Source organism: Zootoca vivipara, chromosome 1 (genome assembly GCF_963506605.1).
Source record: "Zootoca vivipara chromosome 1, rZooViv1.1, whole genome shotgun sequence".
Lineage (NCBI taxonomy): Eukaryota > Metazoa > Chordata > Lepidosauria > Squamata > Lacertidae > Zootoca > Zootoca vivipara.
The window spans coordinates 14021989-14041804 of record NC_083276.1 but is presented as its reverse complement, the minus strand read 5'-3'; the positions used below and the strand labels follow the sequence as shown (position 1 = coordinate 14041804).

Here is a 19816-nt window from a genome sequence, read left to right as displayed (position 1 = left end):
TTAGCAGGAAATCAAGAACTGCTTGGAGAATATTTTGACGCTCGAGACCAAGGAAAAGTGGAAAGGACAGCCAGATGAGCGGAAAAACCAATACGATTCATTGCTGTCCTACGATATTCAAACGGTATTTGCTGAGATTGTGCATAGCACATGCATGTTCTTTGATTCCAGGGAAATTGAAATATTACCTTCTGGTATGTAGGTGTTGCCTACTGCGCTAATTTATGTTAGTCACGTCCTCGGAGAACGTATTAGCAAAATGTAGTTTTATTACAATTTTTAACACTTCCACCCCTCGCTTCCTAGCTACAAATTAAACCTGCTGTCAATTGTGTTACAGACATAATAGGCAACTGATTTTCAGAGTCTTTTCAGAAGGGAGTGCAGAGAACAGGATTGTTACACAAAAAAAACCCATTTGGTGGGGAGAAGCCACTTGCTACTAGGCTTGCGCAGCCTGGAAGGCGGGGAGAGAAGGAGAGAGAAATTGGGGGTGGGGTATTTGACCACAACAGAATGACAACCTCCCACATTTAAAGAGAAAGAAAGAAAAGCCCCTGCTAGTTTTAGGGATTGAGGGATCAATGAAGCCAGGAGGAACTCATATTTTTGCAATTTGCAATGGGCTGAGTCATTTCAATTAAAGTAAATAAAATGCAAAAGAAATAATAAACCCATATTGGGAGAAAATAAAATTTAAGATGAGGTGTTTTGGAAGCAGGGCTTTTTGTTCTGCTTTCATTACTAACATTTCATGGGGGGATTATATGTTTTCAAGAATCAAGAACAGGGGTCAGCAAACCTTTTCAGCAGGGGGCTGTCCCTCAGGCCTTGTGGGGGACCGGACTATATTTTGGAAAAAATATATGAACGAATTCCTATGCCCCACAAATAACCCAGAGATGCATTTTAAATAAAAAACACACATTCTACTCATGAAAAACATGTTGATTCCCGGACCGTCCGAGGGCCGGATTTAGAAGGCGATTGGGCCGCATCTGGCCCCCGGGCCTTAGTTTGGAGACCCCTGATCAAGAAGGATATGGATTAGCAAAGGTGTTGGGAGTTTTGAAAGGGGATGCAGCAATTGCTTTTGTGTCCTGCTTCCTGGCTTCCCTGAGCATTGGCTTGGACCACCTTGCAGAAATAGGGAAGCTGGATGCAGTGGACCTGATTCAGCAGCAAGGCACGTCTTATGGTGTTAGTTGAAGTGTGGCCATCCCTCAGAAATCACAATAAAACAGGCCTGCTAGTAGGGATGGGGTAGAAATGTGATTCAGTTTGCATTTAAAGGCAACCCTGCTTAATTCACACTTTCTGAAATAAAATGAGAACTGGAGCATAACCTTCGTTCAAGAATTGCACTTCTCAAAAGCTACACCCCCCCACACACACTTTTTAACCCTTTCCCTGACCATGAAAAAACAATGAGGTGTTTTACTACCATACCCCAGCCGGTTAAAATTCTAGCAAATAGATTTCCCTTGCCTCACCCAGGTCATTCTTGCGTCCTCTTTGCAGAATGCAAGCTCTGGTATTTTTCTGTGTCAGCCACACCTGGAAAAATCATTGAGTTGCCCATTGTACTCATCAAACAAAGCCATTGCCTGTCTGCTTTTTGTTACATCCCTTGTCCCCCTTTGGTCTAGCTCGCCATACAACACAGAAAGGTAGCTGGCTGCATTTGCGAAAAAGTAGAAGCCGCCGTTCTCAAAGGTATCGTGAAAGAAGTGACAGAATTCCTACCACGGTAACGTCTGCTCGTTTCAAGATACCAGTGTCTAAACTGGATCACGTTTTATGCTTAATGGTTCTAGCAAATAGGCATGGTGGGAAAGCATCAGCTGTTCTGAGGACGTAGGTCAGAGGCTTTAGCTCAAGTGCAGAGGCAAACACTTCCTCTTCAAATGAATCCAAATTCTGACTCTGACATCGCCAGCAAAAAGAACTTCAGACAGAAGAGCTGGAACAGAAATCTGGGGCCTGTTTGGCCATCTCTGCACATCACAATAACCTCTTATTATTATTATTATTATTATTATTATTATTATTATTATTATTACCGGTAAATTATTAAATTATTATTATTAAACTGCAGGAGGCAGTGGAAGACAGGAGTGCTTGGCGTGCTATGGTCCATGGGGTCACGAAGAGTCGGACACGACTAAACAACAACAACAACAACAACAACAATAATATAATGATGATGATGATGATGATGATGATGATGATTTATTTGTACCCCGCCCATCCGGCTGGGTTTCCCCAGCCACTCTGGGTGGCTTCCAACAAAGATAAAAATATATTAAAATGTCACAAATTAAAAACTTCCCTAAACAGGGCTGCCTTCAGATATTTTCTAAGTGTCACGTAGTTGTTTATCTCTTTGACCTCTAGTGGGAGGGCATTCCACAGGGCGGGTGCCACTACCAAGAAGGCCCTCTACCTGGTTCCCTGTAGCTTTGCTTCTCACAGTGAGGGAACTGCCAGAAGGCCTTCGGCGCTGGACCTCAGTGTCCAGGCAGAACGATGGGGGTGGAGACGCTCCTTCAGGTATACTGCCCGAGGCCATTTAGGGCTTTAAAGGTCAGCACCATGTCCCCAGCAAATGTATACTGCTTCTCTAAGCATGAGAGACCCATTTTAGGTGACCTGGCTAAACACAATTGATCGATCTATCATTCAATAACTCCTCTGACTTTTATTTTATTTTTGTATATAATTTTTATTAAATTTTCTAAATTACATTTCAAAATATTAATTTAAACAACCTTAAACCAATGACTTCCATTCTTCTCTTTCTGTGGTTCATTTTGCATACCATACATCCCTGCATATTGTACATGAACCATAAACCATTCAGTAATCCATTGTTACAACCATCAAAACTTATTTACACTGTTGGATTTATCTTAACGCTAACAGCGTTTTTAAATGAACACAATTTTCACCCATATACAGTATTCAGTAAACGTTTTCCAGTCTTCTTTAAACATGTGTTCTTCTTGTTCTCTTTTTCTATATGTTAATTCTGCAAGCTGCACATATTCCATCAGTTTAAGTTGCCATTCTTCTTTAGTTGGAACCTCACTTGTTTTCCATTTTTGGGCCAACAAAACATGGGCCGCATTAGTACCATATATAAATAGGCTATTGACACCTGGGAATTATCCCCAATGAAAAGGACTCTGGGTTTTTTGGAAAGGTACTTTTAAACATTTTTTTTCAAATCATTATATATCATTTCCCGATCCTCCTTTACCCCTTTACAAGTCCACATATGATAAAACATACCCTCAACCTCGTTACATCTCCAGCACTTATCTTATTCGGACTTACACATTTTAGCAAGTCTTGTTGTTTAGTCGTTTAGTCGTGTCTGACTCTTTGTGACCTCATGGACCAGAGCACGCCAGGCACTCCTGTCTTAGCAAGTCTACTCGGAGTTAAATACCAGCTGTAAATCATTTTCAAGAAGTTCTCCTTCAAAGATGCTGTTCACATGCTGTGAACTTCAAATCGCTCTCCCGAAGTTTTCCCCAGCTCCTCTGACTTTTTAAAAAACCCACATTAGACAGTGGAGTTTGTTGTAAAGGAAGCCAAGGAACCAATAGGTTATTCCTTAACCCAGGCATAGGCAACCTTGTCTCTCCAGATGTTTTGGAACTACAACTTCCATGATCCCTGACCACTGGCCCTGTTAGCTAGGGGTCATGGGAGTTGTAGTTCCAAAACATCTGGAGAGCCAAGGTTGCCTGTGCCTGCCTTAACCCCATGGCTTTTGGACTAGACCAGTGTTTCCCCAACTTGGGTCTCCAGCTGTTTTTGGACTCCCACCATCCCTAGCCAGCAAGACCAGTGGTCAGGGATGATGGGAATTGTAGTCCAAAAACAGCTGGAGACCCAACTTTGGCAAACACTGGACTTGACAGACAGGATTTCTGCCAATCCTCAAATGCAGGGTAGCTCTTACAGGGAAGGATGTTGAAATCTGTGTTGTTTATGCTTGTTCTGTGTTTATCACCGGTTAGTGGCCACTTTTAATAAGCAATTTTTATTACAGCTTTGGAAAAGCATTTCTGGACCAAGCGAAAGATCACCCCCAGTTTCTGATGTTCATGATGGCCTACCTGAACAGCTTCCATGACTTGAGGTAAACCTGCCCCCCCCTCACACACACACATCCTGTGTTTTGAAGAGGAGATGTTGGACCAGATCTTGGGATTTAGCACAGAAGGCAAATTGATTGTGTCCTTTTGGACAACGGAACATCCAGGGATCGTTTTGCAGGGGAAATACATTTCCTCAGTCTCCACACATTGTGCTGGGTGGAAGTACCAGTATCAAGGGAACCTATCGAACAAAGGTAAATTAAGGTGTGACACAAGTTCCCTATGCACATTTTAGTGCCTTATAATTTCTTTTTAGAAAGCAGCCCTGCACAAAAATTACTAGTGTACCCCCCAAAAAGATGAACCTGCCCACTAAGAGGCCAGTAACCCCCATTTCCATTCTGGTTATGGAGATGGGGAAGTAGACACCCCTTTCATACCCTCCAACATTTTTCCAATGAAAACAGGGATGTCTGTTGTTGTTGTTGTTGTTGTTGTTGTTGTTGTTGTTGTTGTTGTTGTTGTTATATACACCACCCATGTAACTGGGTTGCCCAAGCCACTCTGGGTGGCTACCCATCACACAGTATATAAAAACATAATAAAACACTAAACATTAAAAAACTTCCCAATACAGGGATGCCTTCAGATGTCTTCTAAAGGTTGAATAGTTACTTATCTTCTTGGCTCAGGGGTCGGATAACTCCATAGCCTCCAGCATTTTTCCAATGAAAACAGGGACATCCTAAGGAAAAGTGGGACATTCTGGGATCAAATCAGAAACTGGGACAGCTTCTGTAAATCCGGGACTGTCCCTTAAAAATGGGGACACTTGGAGGGTATGCATTTGCCCATAGTCACCATGGAAATCAATGCAATAAAAATTAACACGCAATAGGAAAGACAAGAGAGACAAAAACACGTTATCATCTTACAGCCGTTCAAAATCTATGTAAACACAAAATATAACTAAAAGCATATTTTTAAAAAATAATATCAGGAGCCCATTTCACAAATATATACTGTATATACTCGTGTATAAGCTGACTTTTTCAGCACATTTTTAATGCTGCAAAAGCCCGCCTCGGCTTATACTCGAGTGAGGGTCCCATCTGAGCGCATTTCCGACAGTGGCAAAGGCGACGGCGGAGGAACGAGCTGCCCGAAATCAGCCCTTTTGAGCTGCTCCTTCTTCCTCTGCCAGTTTGTGGTGTGGTGAACCAGCTAATACTCGAGTCAATAAGGCTTCCCACTTTTTGTGGTAAAATTAGGTGCCTCGGCTTATATTCGGGTCGGCTTATACTTGAGTATATACGGAAGTATGTTTTTAGAATTTATTTTTATGCACTAGCAATATTCTGCCTCTAGGTGGCAGGGCACCTCCAGTAATTAGCAAGACAGTTGAAGGGGCTGGAAATAAATTCAGCTTCTTGCTGTCATTTTTTTTTATCCAAAGAAGAAACCCAAGCAAGCAATTAAAAGAAAAACAAGAAGGTATTGTGTAAACGTAAATATACAGGTTTTTTTGTTTGTTTTGAAGGGTTAGTACACCCAGCAGTGTGTAGGATGCTTAATTCCCCCAAAAAACATGGTTAAAAAAACAAACCAATTGTAATAACTAGGGACGGGAAAATATGTCAGTGTTGATTGTACTTAGTTTCTTGTTTTTCCCGTCTTAAGTTCAATTTACCACATTTCTGCACTAGTTTGCAATTTTAAAAAGAAGCTCCTCATGAAAATTCACCTGCATTTTAGTGTACATTTCTCCTAGTATACATTATCAACTAGTATACACATTACTGCAAGCAATTTCCTCCAATACGTAGACATGTTTGTGCATACTTTTTGTTGTTGTTGTTGTTGTTGTTGTTGTTGTTGTTGTTGTTGTTGTTGTATGGCATCGCAAAATTCAGAGATGTGCATATTTTAAAGGATAACTGTGTTCCTATTTGTGAAATGCGTTGGAAAGTGTGAATTAGGTAGGTTTGCGATAAAATGTGAAGCGAATGAATTTCACTCCTCCATCCCTAGTCTGGGTTTCCTGTGGAATGAGGTACAGCAGAGACTTTGCAACCTGAGCCTACGATAAAGGTTCTGACAGCATTAACACCCCAAGAGGACTTTGCTTCCCCCATAGCTGCAGCCTTGGGTTCAAACTGAAATCAAGCATCACTCTCACTCTCTACCTTCCCAGCCTGTTGCTATCCCCCTTCTAGCTCACATCACTCAACTCCCCATTCTGGCCTTTTCTCTTTCTAACAACCAGCCGGTTGAGGGAGGAGCCCCACTCCTTTGTCACAGATCCATTTCCTTTGTTCCCTTAATGGCCCACAAACCTAGGCTATCACCTCACCAGGAATTTGAATCCTTCCTCATAGTTTAACACTTGGATCCACAATAATGCTAATAATAATTTTATTATTTATACCCCGCCCATCTGACTGGGTTTTCCCAGCCACTCTGGGCGGCTTACAGCACATCAAAGCATTAGACATTAAGAAAATTCCCAATACAGAGTTGCCTTCAGATGTCTTCTAAAAGCCAGGTAGTTCTCCATTTCCTTGACACCTGATGGGAGGGCGTTCCACAGGACGGGCGCCACTACCAAGAAGGCCCTCTGCCTGGTTCCCTGCAACCTCACTTCTCACAGTGGGGGAACCGCCAGAAGGCCCTTGGCGCTGGACCTCAGTGCCCGGGCTGAATGATGGGGGTGGGGATGCTCCTTCAGGTATACTGGGCCAAGGCGGTTTAGGGCTTTGAAGGTCAGCACCAACACTTTGAATTGGAAACGTACTGGGAGCCAATGTAAGCAGGGCCGTCTCTAGGCCCGGGTCCGGTGGCATGGGGTGCCAGGCCACCAGGGGCACCGCTGCGCCCGCTGCGCCCACTGAGAGGCGCGGTTGAGGCTGCCCCAGACGCGCCTCTCAGCTATTCAGCGGCTTCAGGCCGCTCTCCGGAGGCGCGCGGGCCTGGGGCCACCTCCGTCGTACACAGGGGCGTCACAACAGGGGGCGGGCAGTGCCCCCTGGCCCAGGGCCAGCCCTACAGAAGGCTGGGTGGTGCAGCACAGCGGTGCCTGGCCGCCGGCCGTGCTGGGAAACGAGGCAGGGGTCGCCAGAGGGATCCGTCGCGCCAGGGCACCAGGTATGCTTAAGACGGCCCTGAATGTAAGTCTTTCAGGACCAGTGTTATATGGTCTTGGCAGCCACAAGTCCACTCCACCCCATGTTTGCATTAAGCTGTGATTCAAAACATAGAAAGCTGTTTTACACCTGTTCGGGCAATTGGTCCATCTAGCTTAGTACTGTCTACGCTGGCTGGCAGTGGCTCTGGTGGGAGTCATCCCAACATCTGAAGAGCCACAGGTTCCCGGCACCTGCTCTAGAGCCGGCATGCAGTTTCTAGGCCTCTCTAAGACACCAGGTTCACCAGTTCCTAAATTATGTGCTGTGTTACACATCTTAACCACAGTACGCCACCTTCTCATTCACTTTCTTGATTAGATTGGAGACAAATTGACGGACCGGTTTCAATATCACCAGATAAATGATATTTTTAACAAAGATAAAATAAAACATGGCTTTAATAATATTAATAGAAGGAAAGGCCAAATTACTAACCCTATCTACGATTATCTGTTAGAATGGAACAATAAAGATGAGGAAATCAAAGCGGTCATGACGAAATGGGCAATAGATGTGGGTCACAACAAGGGCATAAAATTTACGGCATGCACTGTATTAAAGGAAAACACCCTGAAGATGATGTATCGATGGTATCTCACCCCAACCAAGTGGGCAAAAATGTACAGGATTGGAAGTAAAAAAATTGCTGGAAATGTTTAGATAAGGATGGCGATTTTTACCATATGTGGCGGCTGTGTGAAAAAACAAAGGCATTTTTGGGACAGTATATATACCGTGTTTCCCCGAAAATAAGACACTGTCTTATATTTATTTTTCCTCAAGAAGACACACTATGGCTTATTTTCAGGGGATGTCTTATTTTTTTATTACGCGTCCAGCCTCGCCTCTTCCTTGGCGCCCTCCAGAACTGCGCCTATCACTATGTCTTATTTTCGGGGTATGGCTTATATTGCGCAAATGCTTAGAAATCCTGCTACGGCTTATTTTATGGGTATGTCTTATTTTAGGGGAAACAGGGCACAATGAACTTGGAGGGGGGAATGTTTAGATATACCTTCCCTAAAAGGCCAGAGGCATTTCTTTTAGGAATGCTTGAGGATGAGATACCAGATGAGATGCTGTGTTACACCTCTTAACCACAGTACGCCACCTTCTCAACCACTTTCTGGAATCCATCTACTGCTTGACGGATCCCAGAGCACAAACATCTCAAGCAGCAGCAGTTTTTCCTCCTTTCGGCCAGCACGTGAACAGTGTCGCTATCCTGGGAATCCCTGAGGGGATCCCACCCTGTGGCTGACGGCATGGGGGGAATTCCAGCAGCATATCCATCATTCAGGAAGCAAAACACAGACCCGCTCCTAAGCAAATTGGCCAAGGGGGGTGCGGAGCTAGGCATTCTCATACCCTCCAACATTTCTCCCATGAAAATCGGGACGTCCCATTCCATAATGATCATTTGACTTTTTATACCCCACACATCTTACTGGTTTGCCCCAGCCACTCTGGGCAGCTTCCAACATATGTAGAAACATAATGAAATTTTAAACAATTTTTTTTAAAAAACAAAAACCCCTTCCCTATACAGGATTGCCTTCAGACAGCTGGGGGGGGGGTGTCATAACATTCCATACCCTCAAACGTTTCTCCAATGAAAACAGGGACAGGCGTATGTGAAAGAATGGGGGAAATTTATGACATTGTTGTTTAGTCGTTTAGTCGTGTCCGACTCTTCGTGACCCCATGGACCATAGCACGCCAGGCACTCCTGTCTTGCACTGCCTCCCGCAGTTTGGTCAAACTCATGTTCATAGCTTCGAGAACACTGTCCAACCATCTCATTCTCTGTCGTCCCCTTCTCATTGTGCCCTCCATCTTTCCCAACATCAGGGTCTTTTCCAGGGAGTCTTCTCTTCTCATGAGGTGGCCAAAGTATTGGAGCCTCAGCTTCACGATCTGTCCTTCCAGTGAGCACTCAGGGCTGATTTCCTTCAGAATGCATAGGTTTGATCTTCTTGCAGTCCATGGGACTCTCAAGAGTCTCCTCTAGCACCATAATTCAAAAGCATCAATTCTTCGGTGATCAGCCTTCTTTATGGTCCAGCTCTCACTTCCATACATCACTACTTGGAAAACCATAGATTTAACTATACAGACCTTTATCGGCAAGGTGATGTCTCTGCTTTTTAAGATGCTGTCTAGGTTTGTCATTGCTTTTCTCCCAAGAAGCAGGCGTCTTTTAATTTCGTGACTGCTGTCACCATCTGCAGTGATCAAGGAGCCCAAGAAAGTAAAATCTCTCACTGAACGATTTATGACATACATAGACAAAATAGTGGAATCAGGATAATATCTTTATTAAGCAAATACCAGCAGATTGAAATGACCTCATAACAATAATTTAAAATTCTTTATTGGGTATACAGATAGAAATTAGAAATACAGTGTGTAAGTAATAAAGATAACTAGAAAATGAGTACATGTTATATTGTAGTCAGGAAATAAGGACATAAGTCTGTAAACGGAGATATAAAGGTTTGATAATTATAAGAACAACAGTTGAAGTTGGATTTAAAACATAAGGAATGTTATACTGCGCAACCAAACTCATGACCTTAGGAAAAGCAGCAGAAAGTGGTGTAAAAGTCGAATTTGTAATTTTTAGTTTTATGATTATGGAAATTTAGTTGTGGATGATTGTAAAAGATAAATTGTAAAAGGTATGAAATGTAATATATATAACAGACAATGTGAAAACCAATAAAAATTATGAACAAAACAAAACAAAAAGAAAGAAAAGAAAACAGGGACAGCCTAGGGGAAAGTGGGGCATTCCAGGATCAAATCAGAAACAAGGATGGCTTTTCTAAATTATTATTATTATTATTATTATTATTATTATTATTATTATTATTAATTTGTACCCCGCCCATCTGGTTGGGTTTCCCCAGCCACTCTGGGTGGCTTCCAGCAAAAAATACATTAAAATGTCACACATTAAAAACTTCCCTGAATCAGGGACGTCCCTGGAAAATAGGGACACTTGGAATGTCTGCATTTCACATTTGCAAGAAATCTGGAAACACAGGCTTTGTGGAACTCCTCAAGGGGTGTCTCGTCCCACCCAATTCCTGACCTGGACCGAAGGAGGAATCCATCTTGGAAGAAAGGTGGGGTAGAAAATTGAAAAGCCCCGCCAGCACATTTGGTGAAAAGACTTCTATATAGGATCTAAAAATACACAGATGGCCAGGTGGCGCTGTGGTTAAACCACTGAGCCTAGGGCTTGCTGATCAGAAGGTCAGCGGTTCGAATCCCTGTGACGGGGTGAGCTCCCGTTGCTTGGTCCCAGCTCCTGCCAACCTAGCAGTTCGAAAGCACGTCAAAATGCAAGTAGATAAATAGGAACCGCTACAGCGGGAAGGTAAACAGCGTTTCCATGTGCTGCTCTGGTTTGCCAGAAGCGGCTTTGTCATGCTGGCCACATGACCTGGAAGCTGTACGCCGGCTCCCTCGGCCAATAATGCGAGATGAGCGCGCAACCCCAGAGTCAGTCACGACTGGACCTAATGGTCAGGGGTCCCTTTACCTTTACCTTTATTAAAATGTAATCAATTTGTTAACTGATTAATCAGTTAAAAGCCAAAACCTTTAATTGGTGCACGACTCCTCTTTCGATTCTTCTCTTAATCATTACTTTGAGTTCATTATTCATTATTACTGGTACGCAGCGATCAAGCTGGCAAGTTGCCATCTAGCATGCAATTTAATTTCAGGCTTTTAATTTCACCTTCGCTTCTGTTCCTAACGATGGCAAATTAAGGCTTCTAATTAAGACAGAGGTTGGCGAAAATCAATTTGGATCTGTGGGAAATGCCATTTGTTCTGAAGTTGTTAAAAGAGTGAGCCGTTTAATCAGGATAACCAGCGGGAAAATAAGCGGCCGAAAAAAACCCTTAAATTTAAACACCGTTCTATTTGGCCTTCTTTGGTCTTCGTCAGAAATCAGAGTGAAATCATTTAGCTGTGGGTTCCTAGACTGTTTACTCTACATTAAAAAGCTAGTGATGCTTTTTGACTGCTGAAAGCAGAGAAAGGGGGTTGCTCTTTAACAGATAAAGGATTCCAATGGAGTATCGGCTCTATAGATTACACATTAATGAACATTGACTTGTTGGCCTTTTCACTACAGGATGAACTTGCAAGCCACTTTTTACATCAACTGCGAAGAACTGGAGAAGACCCTGGCTGGTCTGATGCTGAGATACAGGAAATGCTTTTTAAATAAATTAAAGCTGGAAACACAGGTAAGAGGAGCGTTTTGCAATTCAAGAAGACTGCGCTAGAACCCAGCTGCTGAGATTCCAAGCCGCAGCAGTTCTTGTTGATTTCCTCCGTGAGATGCCATCACTGAGCCAGAATTGTCACACCATGCATTCAGAGCACACCCACCACACATTTAAAGCATGTGGCTTCCCCCAGAGAATCCTGGGAACTGTAGTTTGTTAAGGGTTCTATGAATCATGGCTTTATGGTGAGGAGACTGCTGCTCCCAGGATTCTGAAATGAGAATAACAACAACAACAACAACAACAACAACAACAACAACAACAAATTTTTATTTATACCCCGCCCTCCCCAGTCAGAACCGGGCTCAGGGCGGCTCACACCAATAAAATTACAATAAAACATAAAAAGCAATTAATTAAAATACAGAATAAAATACAGTATTAAAATTTAAAATGCAGCCTCATTTTGAGTAGTCAAATTCAAGCCATGAGGGAGGAAAAACGCAGGGGTCAGACTAAGTCCAACCCAAAGGCCAGGCGGAACAGCTCTGTCTTGCAGGCCCTGCGGAAAGATGACAAACCCCCGCAGGGCCCTGGTCTCCTGTGAAAGAGCGTTCCACCAAGTTGGGGCCAATACTGAAAAGGCCCTGGCCCTAGTAGAGGCCATTCTAGCCACCTTATGGCTCGGGATCTCCAGAATATTGTCGTTTGTGGACCTTAAGGGGCATACCAGGAGAGGCTGTCCCGTAGGTACGAGGGTCCCAAGCCGCATAGGGCTTTAAAGGTCAAAACCAGCACCTTAAACCTGGTCCAGGAGCCAGTGCAGCTGGTAAAGCACTGGATGAATGTGATCCCGTGAGAAAAGGGGCCTAATTGAATTTCCGTTATGAACTGATGAAATTTTATTTTATTATGAATCAGGCTTCTTTGAATTAGGTCAGGCCTCTTCGAAAAGCAGGTGGGGAGTATATCTTTCAAGCAGTTTAACTGACAGCCTTGCACACGTCCTTGGAGGAATAACTCAAACCACATCTTCTTTAATGTGGCAGAAACGGGAGCTATTCTAAGAACTTGGATAACTTAAAGTTACGGTAATTTCTCACCATCGTTGGTTTCACTTTCGAGCAAAGCCAAGGTTGCAAAGGACAGCGATGGTTTTTTTACAACCGTAAAGCCCCTTGCAAGGCAGAATTATTGTCGAGGGCAGACATCATCCCTACTTGCAAGCTGCTCTTGGCGTCTGCACAGGGGCTTTGTGCCAGCATAGCTAACAGTCAGTGGCAGTGGCAGCCAATAAGTACCACTGGTCAGTGGCTGATCACCTGCTTTCATAGAATCACAGAACTGTGGAGTTGGAAGGGACCCCAGGGGTCATCTAGTCCAACCCCCGGCAATGCAGGAATCTCAGCTATAGCATCCACAACAGTTGGCCCTCCAACCTCTAAGGAAGGAGAGTCCAGCAACTTCCAAGGGAGACTTCCACTGTTGAACATCACTTACTGTCAGAAAGTTCTTCCTTATGTCTAGCCGGAAGCTCCTTTCTTGTAACTTGAAGCCATTGGTTTGAGTCCTACCCTCCAGATCAGGAGAAAACAAGCTCGCTCCATCTTCCTTGTGACAGCCCTTGAGATATTTGAAGATGGCCATCATATCTTCTCTCAGTTTCCTCTTTCCATTCAAAACGTCGAATCCCCGTTATCTCCAGGCAAGGATGAGAATATTGCCTGTTTGCAACAGTGGAGTGAGTTGGTGTAGACCAGGGGTCCCCAGACTACGGCCCGCGGGCCAGATGCGGCCCAATTGGCCTCCCAATCCGGCCTGCGACGACCCCCGCCGCCCGCTGCCGCCGCCTGCTCTTATGGCGCACAGCGCGGCGGTGCTCTTCCAGGTCGAAAAAAAGCGCCGAAAATCGTTTGTGCGCATGCATATGGGCCTCTCCCGACCCAGAAGAGGTCATTTCCGGTGCACTTCCGGGTCGGGGGAGGCCCATACGCATGCACACAAACGATTTCCGGCACTTTTTCCGACCTGGAAGCGTGCCACCGCAGCAGTAAGTGTGCGCGCATGCGCACGGGCGTGCACTCTCCTGCCCTCCGGCCCGCCACGCGATCGGCGCGGCGGGCACTGGCCCAAAGCCGGGTAAGTCTGGGGACCTCTGGTGTAGACAATATTTAGTCTGCTTCCTATATCTTATGGGCATTTCCCCAGTTTCTCAGCCACCTCAGGCAAGGTGGGGAATGTGCATGAGTTCTAAATGTTGCTCTGGCGGGGGGGGGGGTTCCTAACAACTCCCAGCACCCTTAAGAAACTCCAGTTCCCAGGATTCTTTTTGTGAAGCCCTGACTGTTGAGATTTGTGGATGTAAACAGAACCCTACTGCTCCAGGGATTTTTCACATTTCCAAGATAGAGGCTTTAAACATATACTGTGGACATTACCATAGCATCAGAGACCGACAACAGTGCAGGAGGATTTTGCCCTGAGATGTTGTGATTACTTTCCTGGCGAATGTGGATCCAAAAAAATAAAATAATCCGAGGCATGCTTTTTCTACCCCAGAGCAGAGCATTTCTAAAACCAGATGATGCTCGGTCATTCAGTATGCATCAGCACCTCCTTGTCTTCGCAAAAGAAATAGACTTGTGCTACTTTTTAAAAGCAGAGGCTCCTGGGCAGAGCACCAACAAAAGCTGCTCAAAGTGATTTAGCACAGCTCATTGACCTGCTCCTCTATCCCACTTTACTTTCCCTCTGATTTACATTTAAATTGGTTCCTGTCTCTTTAATACAGTTACCAGCTGGTGGAAAAGGCTTATATTTATCTAGGGGAATACAGTTTAGGGATCTGAAGAAGCCCAGAACTCATGGAGGCATTCCAACTGCCCATAATCCCTTAATTAGGTGGCACATATATGGTAAAGAGAGAGCTGGACCATGCAGAAGGCTGATCGCCAAAGAATTGATGCTTTTGAGTTATGGTGCTGGAGGAGACTCTTGAGAGTCCCATGGACTGCAAGAAGATCAAACCTATCCATTCTGAAGGAAATCAGCCCTGAGTGCTCACTGGAAGGACAGATCCTGAAGCTGAGGCTCCAATACTTTGGCCACCTCATGACAATAAACACATCTTATCTTAAAAGACCCTGATGTTGGAAAAGATGGAGGGCACTAGGAGAAGGGGACGACAGAGGACGAGATGGTTGGACAGTGTTCTCGGAGCTACGAACATGAGTTTGACCAAACTGCGGGAGGCAGTGGAAGACAGGAGTGCCTGGCGTGCTCTGGTCCATGGGGTCATGAAGAGTCAGACACGACTAAACGACTAACAACAACAACATATACGGTAAATGCATACAGGCCACCCTTGACAATTACCAAAGCGATCTGCAGCACTTCCTGTTTTGAGCCTTCCTCCTCCCACACACCTGAACTGTCTCTATGATCTTGCATCACACCCTAGATCTGAAGTACTGCGTTGACGCTCTGCCAAGGCCCAGGGAAGGACCAGACCCGGGGCCTAACTACATATGACGCACACAGGGGTTTATTGAAAACCCTTCCCCCACCACATCTCCACTTGAAACTGTCCTCACCTGCGCAGTTTCAAACAAGAGAATTCTGTGGGCAACGGTAGGGAAATGGTGAAGCACACCCACCCCGTCGGCTCCAGATAATTCCTCCCCAAATGTGCTTTTCCTTAAAATTGTTGTTCTTCCGTTACATGTATTCATGCACAGCGTTCAAGGGATTCATAAATCCTAGTTCTTCAGCTCCACCACTGAGCTGAAGCCCTTCCCCTGGATATCAACTCATGTTTTTTCCTGGGACCTGATTATAACATATGCATCGTTTTGCGTCTAAGAGTAACATGGTCGTGCACTTTGAATCTAGGGTGGGGAAAAGTTCCGGGCATCAAAAACCTGGGAAACTGTTTATTTGGCTGTCAACAATCTCTTTTTAAAGTAGGAATGATAATTAGATTTTTACATTGACATAGAAAATAAACTATCCTCCTACTGTAAAACTTAATAGCCAATACATACTGCCTTATCTTCAGGTTTAGTTCTATTCCAGTAGGGCAGGGATGGGCCAGTTGTGGTCCTCCAGAGGGTGCTATGCTCCGGCTCCCATCAGCACCAGCCAGCATGACCAATGGTCAGAGTATGGGATGATGGGAATCGAACAGCTCGTGGAAGGTCACTGCAATAGACAGTTGCAAGAACCTGTCCCCCAAGTGATCTTCCCACATTTCTTGGGCATCCTGAGCTTTTATAGTGTGTGAACGTGGTCCTCAATATCGTATGTTAAAGTCTCCATGCCCAGACTTCCATTGTGAGGGGCTATATTTATTACCCAAACTTTGCATGCATAATTCCTGGCATGGATTAAGATGTTTCCCAGTAGATTCCAGTAGTTTTGTTTTCTAGCTGCGTTGCTGGACAGAATGATGTCCACCTATGAAAGAAGTGTTAACAGATAGATTGATAGTGTTTTAACCAGGTTGTTCTTAAATGCACTTGTATATCAGCAAAACATCGACACAGAAAGAGGAGGCCTTGTCTGAAATATTTGTGGAAGCATGTTGAAAGAAATTAAAGATGATTTTAAAAGCTATGGGAAATGACAAAAGGACCATGATCAAGATTTTGAAGAATGAGAACCCAAGGAGCCACAATCCTTTAGGCCCCAATCCTTTAATGCCAGCTATAAGGAACCAGAGGTGCTTTTAGGGTGGCATGATCGGTGTGGCCACCTTGGGCACCACAGCAATGGTGTAGAACAGAGCCCAAGAGGTGGTGGCGCCAAATTTTAGCATTGCGCAGGGCTCCACTGAAATTTGAGAGCTCGATGTCTGCCACTGGAGGAATTTGGCCATACCAAATGGCACTGATAGAAGTTGATGTCCAACGGCATCTGGAGAGCCATATGCAAGAGTTTCTTCTGGGTTAGGCAGGCCGAGGATTGCCATATTCATTTCGTGTTTCTCAAACTGCACTCCCCTCATTGGCAAATGGCAAAATGCTTTAGAAATGAAGGAGGCCTTCCCATGCAGTTTGTGAGGGGACCTGGGGTGAGAGGAGTATGCGCCACTCAAAGGGGGGGTGTCCCAAAACTCTTCTGAGTACACCCTAAACTCCTGGGTAAGCCCTGGGCATAGGGATTTGAGCATACCTGCCAAGTTGCGGTCAGAGAAATAAGGGACCAGGCCGGAAATAGCAGACCCAAAGCAGCACTGCCACCATTTTGGAACTGGGCGGAGCATGCTCAGAAGTGACTTTTGATGCTGCTTTGCCCAGTTCCAAAATGGCTGCCGCGCCAGAAGTCACACTGCAGCTATTTTGGAACTGGGCAGAGCAGCATCAAAAGTCACTTCTGAGCATGCTCCGCCCAGTTCCAAAATGGCCGCCACGCCAGAATAAACCGGGGGGAAACAAAAAAATCCATTTTTTCAGCTAGGAACAGCTGGAAAAACGGGGATTTCCCGGGGAAAACGGGAGACTCGGCAGCTATGGATTTGAGTAGGCCACACCTTAGAATCAAAAGAGATGCTTTAGTAATACCATGACTGACACGTGTGTGTGTGTTTTACCAGCCAATGTTCAAGAAAATTCTAAGCCAGGCGTGGGTTGTAAGTGGCGGAACTTTTGATTCGTTCATCATGAAAATATTGTCCATTATTGAGGAGTCTTCGGAACATCTAAAGCATTTGAAGGAACCCGTTTGCAAGGTAATAGTAAGAGAAATAATTAATAATTCAGTAATGATTTTTTTATTTAAAAAATGTTTGTTTGCTTATTAGATTTATATTCATCACAAGATCTCAGGGCAGTTCACAGAATAAAATACAAGATAAAAACACAAGTAAGTAATTAAAACAAAAATATTCCTAACCTGTCTTTCACACAATGTACACATGGCATAGAGTATATAGAGATGTTTTGAACTATTGCCAGCTCTCATACTGGCTGGGCCTCGTGGATGTTGTAGTCCAGGGGTGCGCATCCTGCGCCCCTCCAGATGTTTCTGGACTACAACTCCCATCAGTCCCAGTCAGCATAGCCAGTGATCAGGGATGATGGGAGTTGTAGTCCAATCCAGTTAGAGTCCTCACTCTTGAGGACTGGGCTGAAGCCTGACAAACTCTGTTTTTTTATATCCATAGGATAACAACAGATTTCGAAAAGTTAGTAAGCAACAGCAGCAACAGCAAATACATATTATTTTAGGACCCAGCTTATTTCAGTGATAGTAAGTTGTTTTAAACTGTTTTTGACATTGAGTTTAATTGTTGCAAACCTAGGACCTGAGGGTGGAGAGACAATAGATGATGATGATGATGTTTCTCTTTTTCTTTTTCTCTCTTTTATTTACCTCTCACCATGTTTAGTGCACATCTAATTATGTACTTTTTAAACTTTCAATAAAGATGTGAAGGAAAATAATAATAATAATAATAATAATAATAATAATAATAATAATAATAATGCGATTTTAGTATTGTTGTTTTGCTTTGTTTATTATATTGATCTTACACGTGGCAGTGCACTGAAAAACTCATCCCACGGGTTTCTTGTGATCCCTTTGGGTTCTCTGAATCTCTCCCAGTCCTTGTGGATTGGCACGGCAGTAAGCCCCTGACTCTGCTCTTGTGCTCTGGCCAACCCATTGGTTTTTTTATTGCTCGTGTTGTATTTCAGGATTTTCTCAATGAAGTTCACAAGGATGTGGTCAAAGAGTACATCACGCAAACACTCAAGCCAAGAGGCAGAATGAGGAAAACGAAACGGAACGAGGTCAGCAAAATAATGAATCAAGATGCCACAGCTATAAACAATACAATGCAGCACCTGGTAAGGAATTCCTGCCGTTTGTATCTACATCGCAGCACTGGATTGATGTGAAAGTGCCTGGGGTTATTTAAATGCAAGCGAGCCAATGAAACCTCAAGATTTGTAACTTTTAAAGTTGTTTCTTTCCTAAAATGTGTTAACAAGATTCGTTTTAAGGGTAGTAGGGTTAAAGATAGAACCTTAGAAGCTCTTGTCTTAAGTGGAGTTCCATTAGCATTGACTTTTCCAACCAGGTGTTTTGGAATACCGTACAAGGCTGTTGGGATTTACAGCCCAAAACATCTGGAATTCTTCGGAACCACAACATTAGAAGCTCTTGCAGATCAAGAAAAGTACCATCAAGGACAGGCATAGGCAAACTTCGGCCCTCCAGATGTTTAGGACTACAATTCCCATCATCCCTAGCTAACAGGGCCAGTGGTCAGGGGTGGTGGGAATTGTAGTCCCAAACATCTGGAGGGCCGGAGTTTGCCTATGCCTGATCAACGCCAAGAGGATGTCTGCGTGGTAAGAGTCAAAAAAAGGTTATTAGAGGCAAGACATCTTCCTTTAGAACAGGGTATCCTAAACTTTGGTCTCCAGCTGTTTTTGGACTACAATTCCCAACACTGGTCCTGCTAGCTAGGGATGATGGGAGTTGTAGTCCAAAAACAGCGGGAGACCAAAGTTTGGGAAACAGGGAAAAAATGGACACAAACTTTGGCAAAATAAATGCAAGCAGACTATAAAAGATGCTGAAAAAAACCCAAATTGAAGGGCACACTGCTAAAAAGATAAAGACCACAATAACAATAAGTATTGAAATACATGAATAGTAGGAGACCAGCTAGGAGTGTGATCGAACCTTTGGGTGACAAAACGTTATCAGAGAGATACATTGCTTTTTCGAAACCTGAATGCTTCCATCTTAATCCAGGTCGTTTGGTGGGGGGAGAATAACCAGGTATTCTAACATATTTCCAGGGTTCCACTTCTGACTGGCTCACTCCTGCCATAGAAGACATTGCTAGAATAATTGGCGAGGAAGAAAAACCCAGAATCAATGACCACATTAACCGCTTATACCAGGATTATCCAGACATCAGGTATGCCAACCCATTCCGAATAGCTGTAACTCGCAGGTTTGATTATTACGATCTCTCTCGTTCTCTAGGTGGAGGTTTTCTGCTTGGAGGTGCAAAGTGACTCCTAGGGAGTGATCATATGTATGTCACACACCCCACTCCACTGCTGTATTAGTAGCTGCATTTTGGTGGGGGGGGGAGCACTCCTGCTTTTTCAGTTGTGTTGCAATTAGGGATGGGCGAACCTGCCAATTTTGGGTTCTCTTAAATTGGAACGATGAGAAACTGAGAGGGACCTAAACTGGCAGGTTTGCCCATCCTTGGGTCTTATAGATGCTCCCCACCTTCCCTTCT

At 44.2% G+C, this 19816-nt stretch overlaps 1 protein-coding gene across 4 annotated transcripts in view; it reads left to right on the top strand.

The window, feature by feature from the left end:
- EXOC3L4 (exocyst complex component 3 like 4) overlaps positions 1–19816 on the top strand; it is a 38967-nt gene that overhangs the window by 14227 nt on the left and 4924 nt on the right. Inside the window, exons 6-12 of one of the 4 annotated variants that reach the window (XM_060271709.1) lie at positions 5–124; positions 1650–1750; positions 4064–4153; positions 11451–11565; positions 17141–17275; positions 18246–18398; positions 19362–19483. In XM_060271709.1, the coding sequence (XP_060127692.1) occupies positions 5–124; positions 1650–1750; positions 4064–4153; positions 11451–11565; positions 17141–17275; positions 18246–18398; positions 19362–19483 (836 nt within the window). Of the gene's footprint in view, positions 1–4; positions 125–1649; positions 1751–4063; positions 4154–11450; positions 11566–14687; positions 14891–15007; positions 16780–17140; positions 17276–17347; positions 17410–17710; positions 17797–18245; positions 18399–19361; positions 19484–19816 lie in introns of those variants that run through there. The other 3 variants (XM_060271711.1, XM_060271717.1, XM_060271714.1) reach the window with 3 other exon arrangements.